Here is a 21,766-nt window from a genome sequence, read left to right as displayed (position 1 = left end):
CAGGTGGATAGGCATTACTACGCAGTGGTGTCCCAAACATTCAGTGCCCTATGCAACTGCGTATTCTGTGTATGGGTAACGATTGCTCAGGTTTTACTGTCAAGTACATTTTCAGTGACCTGTGGAGCACACCTTGCACTGATATGTTGTATCATTAAATGAACTTAATTTGTACAGAACTAAACAAAGCAAACAGTCCTGTAGCACCTTGAAGACTAACAAGTCTATTTGCCAGGTAATGAAGTTTCACGGGAAAGACCCACCCCTTCAGGTTCTGGAGCAGAACTGAGAAAGAACAGAAATCAGCAAAATATAAAAGTAAAATGTAGTGGGGAAGGAGAAGAGATATACACCTAAGTGCTTCAAGAAACCAACCACTCTGCAGTGCAGTACTACTACTGGATTAGTGAGTACCTGCATACTGTTTTTATAATTTATTCATTTTACTGTATTCTGATTCTTTGAAAATTGGTTCTCCATTTGTAAAGTTAACCAGAACATTTGATTTACCAGAAGCCCCCATTCTCCCACCATGGCAGATAAGAGCTTTTCTTGTATCTGACATTTCTTATACATTGGTAAGATTTTTACATGAACTAATCTTTTTATATTTAGCAAATCTATGCAATGATCATAAATTCCAAATTCCAGATTGGCATATAGTTATACACAATCTTGTTCTAAAGCTCTGAAAAAAAATCAATGTTTATAAAAAGAAGTTTACCTCCACCTTGGCTCCAACTGTGCCCAAGGGCATATAAAAGGGTAAGCAAGCAGAGGCATTTCCCTTCCTCCCCACAAATAACCAGCAGGAGCACAGAGCTCCTTGGGCTCTATGGCTGGGCCAGGATCTGGAAGCTCCTGTGCCCTTGGGGCTGCGACAGGAACAAAGAACTCTTTCAGTCCTAGAGAAGCTGTGTGTGCTCTTGCCACAGCCCCGGTCCTGGAGAAACTGTGACCACTCCTCTATTGCTAAAATAAACCCTTGGTTATCTAAACTTCCAAATGGATTGGATCCCCAGGTGTTCGTTATAGCGAGGGTGTCCTGTATTTCCTCATAACATCATGTTTTCAATGTCCTTCTTCAAATATAGTCAAATTTAAATTACTGCTCCTACCCTGGTTACAATCTTCAAGTTTAATATTTTTGTTATCTAGATTTTTTTATAAACAAAAAATTAAGTATGTTCATTGTTCCGCGTATTTTTCTATAAGGTTTATGTTTCCTCAAAATTAATTATAGGGTATAGTCTTTCATATGGAGTAAGTTCAGACATAAATAAATCAACACAAAGGATATAAAGAACAAAAACAAAGAGGATTGTGTACACTGCACAAAGCAATGCAAAAGGTTCTGGTTACAAAACTGATAAACATTGACCACAAAGAAAAGAACAAGTTCAGTTATGTCTCAGTGGAATTACTTATTCATATTTCCACAGGAATCTCTGCTGAGTAAAGACTATAGTTAATAAATAAGAGTCAAATTCCTCTCCATAACAGCAACTCTCAACTAAACTCCTTGGCAACCTGCCTACAACTCCAATTGCCGTACACAATTATGAATATATATGATACCAGAATCTGACTGTAAACCAAGAAGATATGATTTGTATGCAGCATGCCAATGTTTCCTGCTTAGCTGAACAGTTACATCAACTTGCGTGTTCTAGTTAAAATATTACCCTGAGACATTTTCACAAGGTTCATCGTAAGCATTTACATCCTGAATGGTATGCGGAGTTTCTGTTGATGGAGAATAACTTGTATCCACGCTGCTTTCTTTCTGTATCTTGACTCTATTTTCTGGTAGGGACGCAGGGTTCATTAAGAATTGATACTCTGGACTCTAATAAAACAAAAGCCAGAACACATATTCAAAAGTCTTTCTAGTTAAAATCATCATCTGAATGGGAAGAATCCCTTTCCTACTTAATATGTTGAATTTCTGCTATACATTCTTTTCTCTAGATGTAATTTTACAGACTAAAGATACCACATATATTTTACAGGATGAAGCTATTACAAATTTCATTGTTAAAAAATGAAAGATTTACATGTTAAAGGCATTACCGATACTTTACAGGCTGAAAATATTACAGATTTGGTACAGTTAAAGATGAGTTGAGACTGAGATGAGATTTATGAGTTGCCTGTGCAATCAGAGTTGATATCTAACTTGTGCAATGAATCAGGCAAAGAATCTTGCAGAAAAACAGTATGTGACCATTAGTTATTATCACTATAGTCATTATATAGTCACTATCCTTAATGGCATGTAAAAATTAAAAATACACCATATGGGCAAAAAAACCACTTGCTTTTATGTGCCAGCAATAAAATGCTGTGCTAAATTCAAACAGTTAGACATTACTGGAAATAGCATCAGAGGTAAAAAAAAAACAAAACAGTTACAACATCACGTACAAACAGAAACATTCAGAAACATCTCATGTCTGGAATACTTTGGTGATACTTCACTTATCTGCGCATTATAAACCAATTGTGTCAGAAGAGAAGAAACAAAACAAACAAAACATATCTACTTTATCTAGAAGAGGAAAGACTACTCAGAAAAAAGAAAAAATCCTCATAAATCTGAAGTGTTTCAGTTACTCCTAGCTTCAAAAATGACTAACACATTCAGTCTATGTATTTGTTAAATTCCTTAGCATTCAACTTTGCTTAAAAATGTTATCACTTCATTCAAACTATGAAAGAGTTTGGGAACAAGAGTTCACTACACCTATTTACAACTTCATCAGATTCTTCATAGATAGATATCTATGCTTTTTTTGTGACGGTACTTGCTGGTGGAAGGATTGCTGGGGGTAGGAAGGAGGAGAGCCAGTTGAGTACTGCCTCCTCTTTTTTTTATTTAAACAAAAAAGGCACTAAGTATTTCATTTTATTTAAAACAGACTCTCTGGTTCCAACCTGTCCAGTAACACCATGCAGAAATTCAAAATTAACTTTATAATACCACTTAACTAGTTAAGCTATGTAAAACAATTTGCATTTCAAGCATCTCTTTTAAGACTAAATATGCCTAATTTCAAGAGCATCTCCTCAAATCAGCCTTTCCTCTTGATTATCCATCCTACCAGTTGCTCTGCTTTATTTTTTTCAATTTTATCATATATTTCTTCAAACAATCAAAACTAGACACTGTATCCAAAAATTGTAAGTGTCTTTTCAAATTCAATGGTATCTAGATAAGTTACATAGATCACACACCAGAAGACAGAAAGCTATAGATACAACACAAGTCTTCTCACAAATAAAAATGACTCAGAAGGAACTCCAGCACTCTTGGAATGTTTATCCCTTCCTAGCAACTCCTTATAGACAGGTTGATACTTACTGTTCTAATCTTTACTTCACATGTACTACAACTAGATGGGAAAAACTCTCAAGCATTCCCACTGCATGCAATAAATCTGTTGCTTTAAAGACTATGTGATGCTGGTTTTTGCTACTACTAGTAACTTTGAAATGACAAATCTTTTCACTGAGAAAAAAAAAACATAGCCTGGTTGTCAACACTTCTCTAAAAGGTGTTCCTCAACAAGGTCAAATATTTGGTATTTAGTGCTTTTCTAGGGGTTAATTAACTATCCCCTAGGATTTTGGTCCCTCACTCTTGTGACGATTTTAGCAGGTAATATGGGCAAAATTCATATGGACTCTGACTTGGATTTCAGTTCTCTCAAATTGTTGTCAATCTTCCCAAGAGAAACTACAAGTTTTTTCCTATCTGTTGTACTACATTCATAATTGCTCATTGTGTACCCATTTGTGCAAGTTGCTGACTAATCATAGGCCACTGAACATGAATTAAAATCCTTAACATTCTGAGCATGTTTATACTTAAGAAAAAAAAAAACAAAAAACCTCCCTGCTTCTGGATGACAGAACACGGTGCAACATTTGAATATGTTATGCTCTTTTTTCCTATGTTAATAGATAATTATTTTAATAACAAAAATATAAACAAAAACATCACATCAACTGTAGGCACATAACATTGAAAACCACTGCCACTACTAAGAGCTCATCTGATTTAAACAGTGTTCTCCATGGACCCATAAGGTCCGTGTGCATGGAACAACTTGCAGGGTTAGTGTCTAAATTAGATTAATACTTTTCAAAAGGCATGGGGGAAAAGAAAACAACCTGCATTTTAAATCATTTTAAATTCATGCATGTAAAAAGGAACTAAAAATACACAAATGCATAATATTTAAAGTTTAATTACAATCCTAGCTCTCTCGGCTAAATACTTACTTAATCTTCCTACCTTAAAAGTAGTGTGCTTAGCTTGTGATTCATCACAATAGGGTCGTCTTAAAAGCCACAATGATGTAAGTATAGCAGCTGTTGACGTTTTCACATGCATCCTAGGGTGACTCTCTTGAAATGACTCTATTTTGTTGGTATCACATAGCAATCTCCTATCAGACCATCTGATCATCCACTCAAGCAATCTTGCAATATTGCTAAATTCATTCTTCAGTTCTAGACCAAGCTCCTCTCTTGGTAAAACACTATTCATGTGAATTGTTTTGTATACATATTTACAGGTCACTGAAGTTTGTAGAAAAGAGTAAGTATGGTCAGGCAAGGTCTGGGTTATGGGTGTAAGAGTGATTTCTTGCTTGTTATCTTGTGCTCTGTAAATTGACATGGGGTTCAGACCAAATAAACCCTTCTTTCCCAGGTATTTCTTCACTCCATTCACTGAGTCACACACTGAGGAGTCCGCTGGTTGTAGAATTGAAACAGACATTCGGTTTCCCAAAAGTTTTTGCTTTCCATTACACACGGAAGCTGGTTTGGAATCACAAGATTCAAGAGTAAGTGCATAGCAGCCACCGGCTCTAAACACATTCTGGCTATTAGTTTTGCCCTGTCGCCGTTTCAGTGTTGTATGAACATCAAAAAGGAGAGAGTGTAATTCACGTTCTCTAAGGAGTTCAGAAAAGCTGGTCAGAAACGGAATCCCAGGATCACTGCAATTAATGAGGTCTCTTTCAAGTATGTAACTCAAAAAAAGATCTAAGAACTTAACATATTCATCATCATCACGTTCAAATTCCCATGCACCTACCACAGGTAAAATGTGGTGATTAAATAAGAATTTATTGTGTTCTTTTTCATTATGTTTTGCTTTCCAATTAAGATATTTTATCTTATATGCAGTATTCTTATGATCAGTTTGTTCTTCTGTGTGAGGCCATGACTTCCCACTCCTGCAACACAGCAAAACAGAAAAAAAGTCCTAAATTAAAAAGAAAGCTTCTTAAATTTAATGAAGTATGTTAATGCAACAGCCCTCTTATTTTCTTTTTTCCATTTTATTAAATAAAAATAGGAAATTAATTGCAGAAACTAACAATAATGAAATGTTAATGTGACAAATTAGTCAATTTACAAACCGGTATTAACCTAGCAAAATCACATAGTAACTTTTATTGCTAATAACAATTTTCAATCTACGAATAAAAACATGGAAAAACAGATGGTAGAGTATGAGGGTGAGAGTAATTAAGATTATATGGTTAGTTGAGTAAATTACGCAGCATAATGATTACATTTTTGCAGTGGGAGAATAGACCATAAGGGCAAAGAAGAAATTGTGCAGGGGGATAAGATCACAGGAAGAACAAAGCATGTAATAGAGGATTACAGAATTTATGGAGTGAAGACAGAGTGGGTATGAAGGATTGATGGATGATGAAGGTGATGAGGGAGAGAAACTGACGTGAGAGTCAAAATGGCAGCAGTTACATACCTGTATGATAATTTGCGTTAAGATACTTTGTTCCTGTGGGTATTCCACTGTATGACAAAACCATGCCTGCGCACTCCTGACAGAAGCCTATAAAGTAGTGTTTGTAGGCCAATGACTGAATAAAGCAGCTCTTTACACTGCCCTATGAGGACATAACAGGGAGACATGAACCCACAGCTACTTCTCCACTCGAAAGCCAGAGACTCCACAACAGAATGGCAGGGGGAACAGCTAGCAGTAGCAATACCTCAGGGTTGAGGATGATCCACAGGGCCTTTTTTTCTGGTTGACTCCTTTGGCATGTTTTGTCTTGAGAATGTCTTTAAAGTATTTCGTTTGGCCTCCCTATTTCCTCTCTCTTTTGGTAAGTTGGGAGTACAGCAATTGTTTTGTAGGTATTCATCAGGCATGCACACATACTGCTCACTCCACCTCTGCTGGTGTTGGATAATCAGGGCATCAATACTGAATGTATTGACCTCCCAGAGGACACTGAGGTTAGTGGGGCAATCCTCCCACTTTGTATGGATAACCCATAGACAAAACATCACAAACTTAAGTTCCTAAATAGGTAACTACCTCTCCTTCCTCTTGGTACGTATGGTCTTATGGGTGCTCCACTACAGGGAACTCCCAAACAGGATTTCAATATGGAGAAGTGTCCTCAGAAGGCATATTCAAGACAGTATGGAGGACTGTATCACCAAAGGTTGTATCAGCTCTAGAAGTAGGTAAGGTGGTTAATGCTTGCTGAATGTATGAACAAAGCTACAGTCCTGTAGACACCTGTAATGTGAACATTTTTCAGTAAAGCGTCATGACTAGATTGTGCCCAGTATGACATAATAGTTGGAAGGAGGGTCAGGAGACAGGCCAGGTATGGATATTGGAACACTGGAATTTGAGATCCCAGAGAGTCCTAAGTCAGGCAAAGTAGGGTTACCAGGAGATCACATCAAAGACTGGGAATCAGGGTCAAGAAGCAGGACAGGTCAGGATACCGATAGGTCAGAGTCAGGAAGCAGATAATGCAGCAGGCGATATCATAAAACCCAACTGCACAGACAACTTCCTATTCTTCTACACAGTCTGATTTGGTCATGGTTGTACTCTATCAGTCTCTTAGCATGTTAAGATATATCTCAAAACCCACTTGAATAGCCTGTGCATGGAAATTAGGTGACTATTCATTCTTTTCAGTAAAGGATACAATCTGGGGGAGGTCCTAAAGATCTTAGTTCTGTTTAGATAGAAGCAAGAGTTCTTCTGACATTGTTTGTGGCTACCCACCTCTCTATAGGTCTGGGGTGTTCAGCAGAACAATGATAACTGGATTCCTGACTAATATGGTATTTTGAAGACACCTCTAGGAAGCAGTAGGAATGGGGATGTCATGTGACCTTGTGTCTATGGAAGGTCACAAATGATGGGTCTGCTAAGAGGGCATTTCGTACTCTCATGTATCTAGCCAAAGTGACAGCTATAAGAAATGACATCTTGATGGAGAGGTGAAAAGGTAGCTGTTGATCCAAAGAATGTTTCCTTTAGGCACTGAGTCCTAAATTAAAGTTCTGAAGCACAGCAGGGTTCCAATCTGGGGAACCAAACTGTGTAAATCATTAAGGAATACAACCACAGTAGGATGGACAAAAAATGGAGAAGCCTTCAAAGGGCAGGTGGATTGCTGTAACAGCAGCCAGTTTAATGCTGACGTAGTCTATTGACAGAACTCATTATTCAAGTCCATCAGGTAGTCTAGGATTTTGATAAGTTGAACTTCTGAGGACTGAGGGAGTGAAGGGAACACAGAAGTGTGAATGTTTCTACTTCTGCAGATAAAGTTTTGCAAGTAGTAGCTTTCCTGGTAAATAAGACTGATTGGACCCCTTCTGAGAAGGTCATCTCTGTGCTTGAGAACCAGTCATGCCCATCTGGAATCCAGGGAAGAGGAGTGAGATGGTTCAGGATGCCTAAGTTCTGAAAAGGCAGATCCTTCTTGAGAGGAAAACACACAGGTGGTGTCCTGAGAGGGTAAAAAGGTTCAAGGACCAAATGTGGCTCAGCCACGATGATGCTATGAGAATGACACCCACCCTCTGACCCCAGTAAGGTCTTGAGAATTAGAGGTAGAGGTGGTTAAGCATACAGCAGGAAGGCAAATTGTGGTGACATCAGAGCATCTCCCAAAATTTCTGACTACATCCTCACTTGGAATAGAAATGGTGACCAGTTTTCATTTGTTGGGGGGGGGGTAATAAAGTGGTCCACCAATGGCAGACATCACCTTTGACAGATGCTGTGCAAGAATCATTTTGCTTCTATTTCATTGTGCTGACAGACGTTTCTGCTCAGCAGGTTCACAACTGTATTCTGGAGGCCGGGCAGGTAAATGGCCAAAATTTATATCCAGTGGGAGATGCATAAATTCCACAGATTTAGTGATTTTACACGTAAGGAGGGTTGTGTATAAAAAACTGCCAAAAAGAAACAACATCCCTCCTTATGCACATATGCACACAGTGCTGCCCCACACCTTTTTTTTTCTGGGGTATTTGCCAGTACTGAGTACCAGCACCTCAGCAGCCCCCAAAAAGGCACTATATATAATGACTGCCCTGTTATCCAGCATTACCCTGACAGAGAAGTCCTGTATGTCATAAAAGAAAACTGACATCAAACTGCTCTCAGCTCCAGGACAATAATGTGAAGCACAATCTCTTGTGATGACTGGTTGCCCACGCAGCCCCCCACATACACAAAAATTCCTCATCACATCCAAGAGAAAGGAATCCATTGTTATGGTTTTAGACAGTGGAGGATGTGAGAATGGGTTTCTCAAATAGATCTTGGATTGCTCTGTCTACCACCTTAGCAATTCTACAAATTCCAGAGGTGGTAATATATATTTGAAGAGATTGTGCCTCTCTGGGGTGTGCACATACTTGAAAGTATTTGAGGCATAGTATCACACTTAAGCTACGTCTACACGTGAAGCCTACATCGAAGTAGCTTATTTCGATTTGGAGACATCGAAATACGCTATTTCGATGAATAACGTCTACACGTCCTCCAGGGCTGGCAACGTCGACGTTCAACTTCGATGTTGCGCAGCACCACATCGAAATAGGCGCTGCGAGGGAACGTCTACACGCCAAAGTAGCACACATCGAAATAGGGATGCCAGGCACAGCTGCAGACAGGGTCACAGGGCGGACTAGCGCTTCCGGGGCAACAGCTAGCCGCTCCCTTAAAAGGACCCTCCCAGACACACACAGCCTGCACGGCACGCGGTTTGAGGAGCCACAGGCACACAGACCCCGGGCGACGCAGGCATGGACCCCCAGCAGCAGCAGCAGCAGCCAGAGGTCCACCCAGCCCTCCCAGCAGGAGCAGGGCTCGCCCTGATCCATGCCATGAGGGAGACAGCTGAGCACCTCCTTGCCACACCGGAGGAGGAGCTGCCCCCAGGGCAGCAGGGCTCAACCCCCAACCCTGCAGCACCCCGACCCCGCCCGCCTCACACACCGCCGCCTGTGGAGCTACCCCACCAGCACCGACTGGTGGGAGCGGCTGGTGCTTGAGGAGTGGGACGACGACCGCTGGCTCAGGAACTTCAGGATGAGCCGGCAAACATTTATGGAGCTGTGCCAGTGGCTCACCCCCGCACTCAGGCACCAGGACACTGCCATGCGGCGTGCCCTCCCTGTGGAGAAACGGGTCGGCATCCCTGTCTGGAAGCTGGCCACTCCAGACAGCTACCGATCCATGGGACAACAGTTTGGTGTCGGCAAGGCCACCGTCAGGGCTGTCCTCATGGAGGTAAGAGGACCCACGGGGGGAGGGCAGGGCAGGGCCGGGGAGGGCCACGCACACCCTGCTCACCCCTCATTGGTGCTCTCCCACGTGCTTTCCCTGCAGGTTGTGCGTGCCATCAACGCCATGCTCCTGCACAGGCTCGTGAGGCTGGGGGACCCAGATGCCACCATCGCGGCCTTTGCCACCTGGGCTTCCCCAATTGCTTCGGGGCTCTGGATGGGACTCACATCCCCATCCGCGCCCCGCATCACAGTGGAGGACGCTACATGAATCGCAAGGGCTACCATTCTGTGGTCCTCCAGGCCTTGGTGGACAGACGGGGCCGTTTCCAGGACATTTATGTGGGCTGGCCTGGCAGCACCCACAACGCCCGGGTTTTCCGGAACTCGGGCCTGTGCCGCCGGCTGGAGGCGGGGACCTACATCCCCCAGCGGGAGATCCCTGTGGGGGTCACCACCATGCCCCTCTGCGTCATCGCAGATGTGGCGTACCCACTCCGGCCCTGGCTCATGCACCCGTACACGGGCCATCTCTCCGCCAGCCAGGAGCGCTTCAACCAGCGCCTGAACCACGCGCGCCAGGTGGTGGAGCGCTCATTTGGCCGCCTGAAAGGACGCTGGAGATGTCTCCTGACCCGCCTGGATGCGGGCCCCAACAACATCCCCCAGATTGTGGGTGCCTGTTGCGCCCTGCACAATTTGGTGGAGAGCAAGGGGGAGACCTTTTTTCAGGGCTGGGCTGTGGAGGCCGGCAGGGCCGACCTGCAGCCACCCGCTGCACCCAGTCGCCAGGTGGACCCCGAAGGGACCCGGGTCCGGGAGGCCCTGCGGGCCCACTTCGATGATGAGGCCGCGGGGTGAACTCTGCCACGCCCCCCACTGCCCACCCCTTCCTCCACAACACTCCCTGCCCCTACGCCCACACCACGGAGCACCCAACCGCACCCCCCCCCACACTTTTCCTGGACAAATGACTGCACGCACTTGTGGCTGAACTTAAACTGGTTTTTCTTTTAGAACTTTTTTTTTTTTTTTTTAACTATAATTAAAACAAGAACAAACTATATACAAGACCTCTTCTAACAAAAGTGTTCTGTACAAATAAAACAATAATAAAAAAGATTGCACATAACGGATACATTGGTCAATAAAAAGAAAACCAGGGATGATAAGGAAGGGGAGAACTATTTACATGGGGGGGACGGGGCAAAGGGGGGGCACAAATATAAATGAAATGGGTGAATAAACAATCCTCTTTTCGGACATATAACTATACACAAGGGGGGGGTGCCACGTCCCGGGCCCCACGCCCCTAAAGTCCGGCACTGGGGGTGGGCGGCCGGGAGCCCCGCCTCAGCCGCAGCCCTGTCCAGAGCTGGCTGGGGGCTAGGCGGACCGGAAGATATGACCGGCGAATCTCAGCTGGCCCCAGGTGTCCCTCGGCGGTCCGGCCCTCGGTGGTGGGTGGTGGGGTGATGGCGGACGGGACGGCGACGTGTGGAGCAGCAGGTGGTGCGGCGGGTGGAGCAGGCAGGGCGGGCGCTGCGGCGGCCGGCATGGCATGGGGGGCCAGGTAGTCCACAAGATGGTTGAATGTCTCCATGTAGGCCCCCCATGCCTCTTGGCGCCAGGCCAGCGCCCGCTCCTGCAGGTCCAGGCGGCGTTGGTCCACCCACAGGCGCTGCTCCGTGACCTCCAGCTGCCGACGATGGATGGCCAGCAGCTGGGGGTCCGTCGCCTTCGGGTGCTGTTGCGGGGTCTGCCGTCTAGCCCGCCGTGGGGCCGGTCAATCCTCTGCCGAGGGGCTTGCCTGGAGCGATGGCCCCGGAGGGGTTTCCGGGACCACTGATGCCTCGCCGGCGCTCTCTTCCGGTCCTTCCGATGGTGCAGCTGCGGAACACAGGAGGAGGGGGGGAAGAAGAATGGAGACAGGCGTTAGTGTGGGCACCGAGCCGTGACCCTTGTCCCCCAACCCCTGTGCTGCCGGTTCCCCATCCCCGTCCCCGGGAGATGCTACTGTGATGGATGGGGTTCAGGGGTCCCCCTGCACTGCACCCCGTCCCCTGGTGGGAGTGACTCTCACTTCACTCAGCAGGGTCTGACAGGAGAGGTTTCTTAGGCTACAGATGCCCGGTTTCTCTCGGGAGTGACTGAACAGCAGTCAGAGACAGTCCTTCCAACCCGTCCTGGGGAGAAGACCCCAAGGGGTGCCCCTCTGGGGTGTGGCTTTCCCCCTCCTCAGGCTGGCTGCCTTCCAGCTCTCCCTTACCCTAGCCTCTACCTGCGGCCCCCGCCCCGATTCAAAGCCAGCTCGGCTCCTCCCTCCTCTTTGTTCAGGGCAGAGATGTCACCTGCCAGCTGTAGCCCCAGGATCATCCTTTGCCCCTGGGAGCTATTCAGCTTGTTGCTCATATCTAGCCTGAGTCTCCCTTTTGCACTCCCCCCACTCCATCACATGCTGCTGCTGCGGGGTGTCCCACCCCCTTCTCCCGGGGGACCCTCGAGGTTCCGCTCCCCCCTGCCCCGGGGATGGGCCATGGCACTGTCGTGCGGTGGGGGGGGGAGCAGGGGCTGATGCACTGCTGTGAGGGACATGGCCCTGCTATCCTTGGGGCCATGTGGGCATGTGGGGGGCCCTGGGCACATATCTATTACCCCCGCCCCTCAACCCTGGGGGTGTACACCAGAGGGGGGTACATACCTGTCGGTCCACTCCCACAGTTCGGAGATCCCCGGGGGGCGGAGGCCCAGCTGCTGCTCCGGGAGGGCGGGAGGAGGATCTGCAGCCCGGACTCTGCAGAGGAGGAGCGCCCCTCCTCCTCCTCCTGCCGCGATGGCCCGGGGGTGGGCTCCGGGGGGGCCCCCGGAGTGCGGGGCTTACCTCCGGGACGGACTCCGGCTGCAGGGCCTGCTGGGGCTCGTCGGCCGAGGTATCAAGGGTGGCCAGAGGGGAGGAGGTGTGCCGGGGGCCCAGGATGTCCCTGAGCTCCCTGTAAAAGGGGCAAGTGACGGGGGTGGCCCCAGATCGGCTGGCCGCATCCCGGGCCCAGGTGTAACCCTGCCGCAGCTCCTTAACCTTACTCCTGACATGGTCAAGAGTGCGGGCAGGGTGACCCCGGGCAGCCAGGCCCGCGGCCAGCCGAGCGAACGCATCCGCATTCCGCCTCTTGCTCCCCATTACCTGGAGCACCTCCTCCTCGCTCCAGAGCCCCAGCAGGTCCCGCAGCTTGGCCTCCGTCCAGGAGGGGCCCCGCTGCCGCTTCCCAGCCTGGCTGCTGGGCTGGCTGGGCTGGCTGCTCTGGCTCCCCTGGGGGGGGCTCCCCTGGGGGCGCTGGGGGGGGCCGGGCAGCCATCACAGGTGCTGGTCCTGTTCTGGGTGGCTGAGGGACGTGCAGGCTGGCCGCGTGTCTAGGCTGCCGCCTGCACGTTCCCTCAGCTTCCTAAACAGGAAGGGAGGGGGAGGGGACCTTTAAGGGGCCGCTCCACGCGGCCACCATTGAGCTGAGGGACTGGAGAGAGCGTCTCTCAACCCCTCAGCTGATGGCCGCCATGGAGGACCCCGCAATTTCAACGTTGCGGGATGCACAACGACTACACGGTCCCTACTTCGACGTTGAACGTCGAAGTAGGGCGCTATTCCTATCTCCTGATGAGGATAGCGGCTTCGACGTCTCGCCGCCTAACGTCGAAGTTAACTTCGAAATAGCGCCAGACACATGTAGCTGTGACGGGCGCTATTTCGAAGTAGCGTGCACGTGTAGACACGGCTATAGGCCGTTCCTATACATGCTGCTTTTGGAGAAAATTTTCCAAGAAAAAGGCCTCCGGAAGGAGGACTTCCTTCCAGAAGATCCGCCACGGGCCATGCATCTACTCGCTGTTTTGGAGTCCGGAAGAGCTTCTTCCAGACTCCAAATCATGGGACCTTATGCTAATGAGGTGCTGGGAATTTACATCCACCTCATTAGCATATTTCAGGCCACTTATTAGCATGCCACTTTCAGAGAAAGTGGCATGTGTAGAGATGGCCATAGTGAATGCAGCATACACAGTCTCACTTATCGCTGAGGAGTTACACAGTGGTACTGTTACTACTGGTGATACTAGTTGTTTGCAGACTGTGCAGTAGACATGAGATAGGAGATAGTGGAAACCTTTTCCCTGCACAGGTGGACTCTGACAGTTGTGGAGTCTACAGTGGCTCCAATTAAGCTGGACAGTGCTCACACAGACTTCAGGCTGATGCAAAGGACCAAAGACTGAAATAGGGCTAGCAATTTGGAAGTTGCTCACTGGATCTCTAGAGCCCCTTAGAAGATAATGAGGGAACCAGGTGGAAGATGGGAGACAACAGCTGCCAGCCACTTGAAGCACAACTGATCCAGAATGAAAGAGAAATATAATAAAAATAACCACAAAAACTACATAAAGATAAAAGCTAATAAAATTAGCTAGACAATCAGAGTGGGAAGCTCAAACATTTGGACACATGCAAATACTCAGACTTGACCCATAAGCAGCTGAGAAGGAACTGACTGGCAATGAGTCCATGACACCTATATAACCTCTATAACCTCATTCGGTACCATAAGGAGATGCTTTGCACAGGTGTGGGCCCTCACACTTAGCTTTTTTGTTCTCTGGTCCAGTATGCATGGGGGTGCAACCATCCTACAGTGGAGCACTGACAGGGACCCTACACTTGAAAAGTAGTACAATATTGTGGATATTATCTATTTGGCAGGATCTCAGGGGACATAGCCATATTTAAGTGACCTGGAAAATATTATCAGTTGAGTTCTCCACGATGGGGCTAGGAAGATAGTGGGAGATACAGGGACTAACCCCTCGAGCAGCTGCTAGCAGGGCTGGTGGCTGAGCAAGAGAGGAGCTAATAGAATCAATATTCATCTGATGGGAATGGTATGGGAGCATGGATAAAATGGATTACCTAACAGCTTAATCTAATTATCTGATAAAACAACTGAGACAAGAAGCTTCACGTTCAAAAGTAACAGAATAATCCTCTTTACTCCTTTTTTCTTTTTTAAAAGTTCTCTCCTCTTCCAGAGTTCCTTACATTTGCCCACGATCCTTCCTTGCCAGCATAGCCTCTGCTAACCCTCTGCAAATTTCTTCTTTCCTTCAATCTATACTGGATTATTGTAATAAATACATTAAAGAATACAAAAAGGAAAAATGTATTAAATGGTTTTAGTTGAGTATTAAATAGCTGGGAGGAAGGTGAAAGGAGTGGTTAAAGTGTACTGAAAAACAATCAGACAGTAACTTTGTTTTGTTTGATTGAGCTCCTATTTGTTACTTTCTTAATACCTCTGAGGTGAAGGTGCTTGATCTCTTGTTCCTTCGGTAAGCAAAGCTTCAGAGAGTGTATCTGCTGTTTCAGCATCACTATATACTTGAGGACTTCCACAATGAGAAAGTGTACTTCTGCTTAGACTGGTCCCTAATGAGAATCTGTCATAGCAAAGTGCCTCATCATCTGGTGTCTCCTCTTCTGATGGCTCCCAGATATTTATTTCAATGGGACCTATGTTCCTTATTACACGTTTCAGTGCTTTCATTCTCACTTTGTGTGTGGCTTCGATAACAACAGACATCATTTCTTCACTTTTGGGTCCTAATTAAAAAAAAAAATGAGAAGGCTAACAGAGAAAAAGATTGGATTTTCAGGATAAGTCCTTATTATATACTCTAAAATTAGCAGGACATGGTATATATATTATATGATTAATTTAACTTGTATTCAGAAGAACAAAGATGAAGTTGTTTAATACTTGGGATTCCCCGACGCACTAAGCCTGTGGAATCATTTTTACTTAAGTACCATTTGTAAGTTTATTTATCTACCTATAAAGAAATTTAGACTGTTTAGATTCTTGTAGTTATTATGTATTTTCTAATCAAAGAAATACTAACACTTTCAAAATTGCACATCTGCCCAAAAAAAAAAACAAGCAAAAACAAAAATCTACCTATTCTGGTTACAAGACACAATTAAGATGACTAGAGTCTAAAGAGATTAGAATAAAAATCTCTATTCTTCCCAACTGTCAATTCTGCTTATGCTATGACAGCACTCTGTGGACAATCAGTTTCACTATTTCCTCAACAGAAGTAGTCCATCAGACAGTTTTGCCTGGTTGGGTTTCATAAATTTCAGAAATATATTGTAAAGTACTATTCAAATTACAACCTCAGAAATAAGTTTTCAACACAAAACCCAAAATTGTACAGGTAAAATATCAGAGGAACACAAAACAGGTAACAATAAAAATGATATTCAAAATTATAAAGGCTTACAAATATACAAAGCATACCAAAAAAGGGTAATTGCATTTGAACTCCCTTTCATCTCTCCTCCTGCCTCTCCTGCCAGCTGAGGCTAACTCCTGCAGAGTGGTGATGGCAAGAAGATCCCTTGCAGCTTTCCACCAATCTTTCTTTATGTTTCAGTCCATAGCTTTTGTCCTGTCCCACTAAAGCAGGATGCTACATGCCCATGAGTTATCACCATCGTCCCAGGATTCTGTATGACCATGAGTCATCAGCTAACAGCAGAGGGGACTTTCATCTCTTAAAGGGGTCTTTTTCTTGGGTGGCTTCTTTTGCAGGGCTCAGCTCTTATTCTCTGGCCATCAAAGGGCCAATTCCATTGCACACCCACATTCACACTTGCCTCACTCACACAAAGGAAAGATCACTTCAGAGAAAAAACAGCCAGGATTTCTTACAGACTTATGGTATCCATAAAAATTTTCTAACTTATAATATTTAATATAGACCTAGCAGCTGATACGATACAAAGAGTACAGAAAGTTACATGACTTAAAACCAGCAGTGACTGAAGGTTACAGAACTTATATCTGCATTGTACTTTATACAACAAAGAGGTCCCATAACAGCAATCCACAATGGATGAAGATCTTGCGCAGTATACAATTGTGACTCTCCCATTCATGGTGTATGGAAAAATATCTGCTAAGATTCTCCCCTAGGGAGCTCTACATAGCTGGCAGCTATACCAGCAAAAGGACTATGATTTCCAACACACCAATTCCACAAATTGACTGTCTTAATACACAAGGGAAGGGAATTTTTTCCTCTCTTTTGTTCATGTAAAAGTAATCATATTGTCCGACAATACAGGATTACTGACTTTTCTTAATTCCAGAAAAATGATATAATGCCTGGCCTCCCTGTGAATCCAAGCACTTTATGCTGTGTGGTTGTCCATATGGGCTGCCCATAAGAGAGAAGCATTTGTAAAGATATACACTTTAAGGAATGGGAAACAAGCAATGATGGTCTTCAGCTGGCTTCACAGACTGCTATCCAACCTGAGAAGATGCACAAAAATACTTGGAAGCAAAAACAACCCTCTAATGACAGAGCTGGAGATGAGCTGTTGGACTCAGGTCAGAAAGAACAGGTCTAGCCTGAAACTTTATGCTTAGGTGGTATGTTTTGTTTTAGTTTTGTCTAGTAACATACTTTGATCTGTCTTTCATCACTTACAAACACTTAAATCCTACATTTTATACTTAAAAATATTTTTTGTTTATTAACAAACCCAGTATACATAATTGTTGTAGGGGGACAACAGCTGTGCATATCTGTTTCATTAATAAAGGGAGTGAATTCTTAGGAGCTTTCCCTATGTAAAACTTTCATACAGCTTAAAATGGATTTATTTGGGTTCTGGTCCCATTGGGGCTGTGCTCCTAAGTGATACCAAGTCCCTTTAAGTGAGCCCTCTCACAGCTGAGCTGTTCTCAATATCTTCCGGTTCAGAAGAAAAGTGTGGTGAAACACCCCAGAATGGGCCCAGTAATACTATCAGATGACTGTATCAAGGGGATCTCTGTGACACAGCTGGGCATATCTACAATGAATCTGAGAAAACATCTGTGGGTGGGATGAATGTTAACATGAAGCAAAAGTCCTTCATACTGAAAGTTGTGAACCACGTGCCCTCTCCTAAAGATGCAACTGTCGCTGCCAACATGAACATACAAAATCTGAGTTTGTAAAAGGAGCAGTTGCAATGGCAGAGGTTGCAGACTGGTCTCCAATCACCTTTTTCAACATAGGAAAGTAGGTCATGTAAAATCCCTTCTCTTGTTAGTTGTTACAAACAGGGACATGTCTTATCTTTCTTGCTGCAGTAAGAAATTCACCTCATGTGAGAACATACATGAGAGTGGTGAGGAGGAGAGTTTTGAGGAGGTGAGGGATGAAAAGTACCATCTAGCCCAAAGAGATGATATTCAGCAATCACATGACATTGAGAGCAAACTCCAGGTCTTGAAAAACTATGCTAGATCACTCCCAAATAATGTATGGCAATTGGAAGGTGCTGGCCTTAATGTTTTGTGACTCTCAAGATCCCATCAAAAATAAGCTCCTGGAGGCTCACACTGAGGTATCTAGCCTGTTGTAGACATAAGGAAATAAAACTTCTGAAACATTTCTTTCCTACGTGGTTCATAAGGCCTCTGATGGGGGGAAAAAAACAAACAAAAAAACCAACCTACTTAGAGCAGGTTGATGGACACTGAAACTGTCTCTTTGGGACAACCATGTATATTTCTCAGTGAGTGAAATGTTGCCCTGGTATTCATCAAGATATGGAAGGACTTGTCAGTGTTCTGATTGGAGAGGTGCAATTAATTGGAGGAAAGTTTCTTAATGGTATTCTGGGATGGGATGAAGAACATTCAGCAGCTTTCTCAGTTTGCAGTGGCTTGGTTTACATGGCAGTCTCTGCTGTCACTAAGTCACCTGGAGCACAGTTTTGAGTATTAGGCTATGCCACGAGGAGCAATGCAGGAACCAGCAGGATTCATCCTTTCTTCTTCCTCATCTGCCGAAACTAAGCTTGATTGCCTCTTATCTGTGGTCTCCCTCTGGTTGTTTTGCCCCATCCAGTACCCAAACTAATTAATTTTGCTGCACCTGGAGAGCTAGTTCCTCAGGGCATCTGCCTTTACCCCGTCCTGTTTGATTTGCTCCAGGTCAGTGGCTGTAGGATCATAAACTGTTTATTTTGCCCAACTGTTGGCCATAGGCTGATTAATATTTTGCTCTACCCTGAGGGCTAATTTCCCCAGTTGTTTTACAGTCTGAACCTCTCAGTGGCTGTTTGTATCACCAAGGAGTTGGGTGCTAAGTGAGAAAATAAAAACTCTGCTCATTTGGGTGGAATGATCTCATGCCTCTTAGGCTACATCTACACTATGAAATAAAGTTGAATTATTAAAGACGACTCAGTAACACTAGATTTTATAAAGCTGAAGATGAGTGTCTGCACCTGCTCACAAAGTCAACTTAGTGTGTCCACACTAAATTGCCAAAGTCCAACTGCTGCAGTAATGCATTGTGGGCACCTGTCCCACAGTTCCTTCACCCTGTTCCATTTGTGGCTTTTTTTTTACCAGTGCATTATGGGAAAAAATGCCCTGCAAGTGGTTGTGGGTGTGTGATGACATCATCCTAAACTGTGAAATGGAAGAAACAAGCTGAACAACCTATTGAAATGGTTCAATCAGTGGGGTACACTCAGAACACATTAAACTAGTTTCTCAGGCCCTTTTGCTATTTACTGTGCAGGGAAGAAGCCTTCACATGCCACTGTCTTCAGGCATGTCAGCATAGCCCAGCAACTCTGCGTGCATGCACTCAGCACAGATTCATCCACCCACACAGAAATGAGATTCTGGCTCTCCAGACGGCTACATGCTGGGACTCTTTCGCAACCCTGAGAAATCATGGGTAGATGCAATCACCACGCTGGTCAGAAGAAAAATGAATTCAAATTGCCGGGGTTCCTGTTTCCTACTTCCTGCACGCCTGGAGAACAGTGGAGGAGAAAGCAGCCAGAATGGACGCAATTTGGAAATTGTGGGATACCTCTGGAGGCCGATAAAATCAATTTCAAGTAACGCTGTTTCCACGCTAGCATTAATTTGACCTTGTAAATTCAAACTTGGTGTTACACTGCATCGGGGGGGGGGGGTGAGAAAGTCGACCTTAGAGCCCCTTAAAATTGACCTAATCATATTTGCAGTGTAGTAACAGAGAGATAGCCATGTTAGTCTACATACTATCAAAACAAAAAAGCAGTCCAGTAGCACTTTAAAGGCTAACAAAATAATTTATTAGGTGGTGAGCTTTTGTGGAATGGACGCACTTCTTCAGACCATAGCCATACCAGAACAGACTCACTATTTAAGGGACAGAGAAGCAAAAATAGTTATCAAAGTGACAAATCAGAAAAATTGTAATTAAGGTGGGCAAATCAGAAGAGCAGTACAAAGTGGGGAAAGTCAAGAGTCAGGTAGAGTATGCAGAAGAATTCATATAATGACCCAGGTAATTGGCATCCCACTTCAAACCACATGTTAATGTGTTGAATTTGAACATAAAAGAGAGCTCGGCACTCTCTCTTTGCAGCCAATTCTTAAAGTTCCTTTTCAGTAAAACACAAGACTTTCAGATCATTAACAGAATGGCCCACTCCATTAAAGTATCTACAGACTAACAGAAATGTATGAGCATAAGCGTTCGTGGGCAAAGACTCACTTCGTCAGATGCAGGTCCATTAAAGTGCTGGCTGACACACTTGTGAGTTAAGAGCTTTTTGATGTGTGTTTTGTGTCCATTCATTCTTTGTCATAGCGTGTTTACTGTTTGTCCCATATACAAAGTACATGGGCATTGTTGGCACATGATGGCATATATGATGTTAGTGGAGGAACATGAGAATGTGCCCGTGATTCTGTGAATAACCTGGTTAGGTCCAGTGATGGTATCTCCAGAATAGATATGTGGACAAAGCTGGCAACAGGGCTTGTCCTGGAACTTTTCCTTGCAACAAGCCTCGTTGCCAGCTTTGTCCACATATCTGTTCTGCAGATACCATCACTGGACCTAACGTATCATCTGGGGAATCCGCTGAAACAGAAGTCAGAAATGTCACAACCGCTGGATATGGCTCCACTTCCTCCTCCTCATACCCACACGGAGCTACTTGATGTCAGCTACAAGAAGGCAGATAAAGGCTCATGCATGGATCCAGGTTGCTTACAGTGAGGATTGCAGGCCTCCCAGTAAGAACGCTACAAGAGTTTAACTGGTTGGGGCAGACCCACAGGCCTTAGGAACTACCAGTCCCTTGGAAAGTTATATTTGAATGGAGGACAGAGACCTAGTTTCCTGGAGCTTCTGTCTGGACTTTTCTCCCTATACAGGGTAGAAGCTCATCTGGGTACTCCAACTCATCCAGTCAGAAGTTAGGTTCTTTATCAACTGGCAGAACTGCTGGTACTGATGGTTTGGTATGCAGGTCTGTGGATGGAAGAGGAGAGAGGGCCTGTTTCTTAAAAGTGGTATCTTCCTCTGGTGTAGCAATGTCTCTAAATAATGTCAGAACTGAGAGGTGACTGAGACTAAGAGAGTGCAAAAATCTTCACTAGCAAAACATAGGTCTCAAACTACTTCAGGAGAGGGGCTGAATTTGATGGTCGGGACCATCAGCTCCATCACTAACCTGGTCACAATAGATATCAGATCTCTTCAGGGCTGTACTGGTACTGATACACAGTCTGATCTGGATGGTGACAGTAATAGCAGGTGGATGCCTGGTTTTTGGTTTGTACATCAGAACCCAAGATGGGAACCATCATAACCTCATGCATGGGCCTGTATTTTTAGGGACAGTGTGTCAGGACATACCTGAATTCAAAGGAGACTGAAAAAGATATTATGTCTTTGCGACAGATTTAGAGGAGAATGTGCCTCTTCCACTGTGAGAGTTCCACTTATTCTCATTAAAAAAATCCTTGGAAATTTTAGTATCAGCTCCTATACTCAAGTATAGATGTGCACAGACAACTGATTGAGACCAATATACTGGGGAGTTTTCCCAACCTGGATCTGACTAGAGTCTTATGGCTTTCTTCATTAGGTATTTTCTGTCTGACCATGTGAGCCTTACAAGTTGACAGAGAGAGAGGGCGTGACCAATGTTGCACTTGGCAGAGATGAAAATTTTATCAAAGCAGTAAAAGCAATGCTGATGTTTGTTGCACAATCAAAAGGAGCAGGAAAAGCAATTCTTAATATACAAGACACT

General features: G+C 44.8%; 1 protein-coding gene across 1 annotated transcript in view; it reads right to left on the bottom strand.

Annotated features, from left to right (window-relative positions):
- CPLANE1 (ciliogenesis and planar polarity effector complex subunit 1) overlaps positions 1–21,766 on the bottom strand; it is a 166,032-nt gene that overhangs the window by 69,479 nt on the left and 74,787 nt on the right. Inside the window, exons 25-27 of the mRNA XM_074995640.1 lie at positions 14,944–15,250; positions 4,301–5,252; positions 1,686–1,849 (exon numbers count right to left, since the gene is read on the bottom strand). Of these exons, the coding sequence (XP_074851741.1) occupies positions 1,686–1,849; positions 4,301–5,252; positions 14,944–15,250 (1,423 nt within the window). The remainder of the gene's footprint in view (positions 1–1,685; positions 1,850–4,300; positions 5,253–14,943; positions 15,251–21,766) is intronic.

This window comes from Carettochelys insculpta, chromosome 5 (genome assembly GCF_033958435.1).
Source record: "Carettochelys insculpta isolate YL-2023 chromosome 5, ASM3395843v1, whole genome shotgun sequence".
Lineage (NCBI taxonomy): Eukaryota > Metazoa > Chordata > Testudines > Carettochelyidae > Carettochelys > Carettochelys insculpta.
The sequence above is the reverse complement of the archived record's forward strand: the minus strand, read 5'-3'. Positions and strand labels throughout refer to the sequence as shown.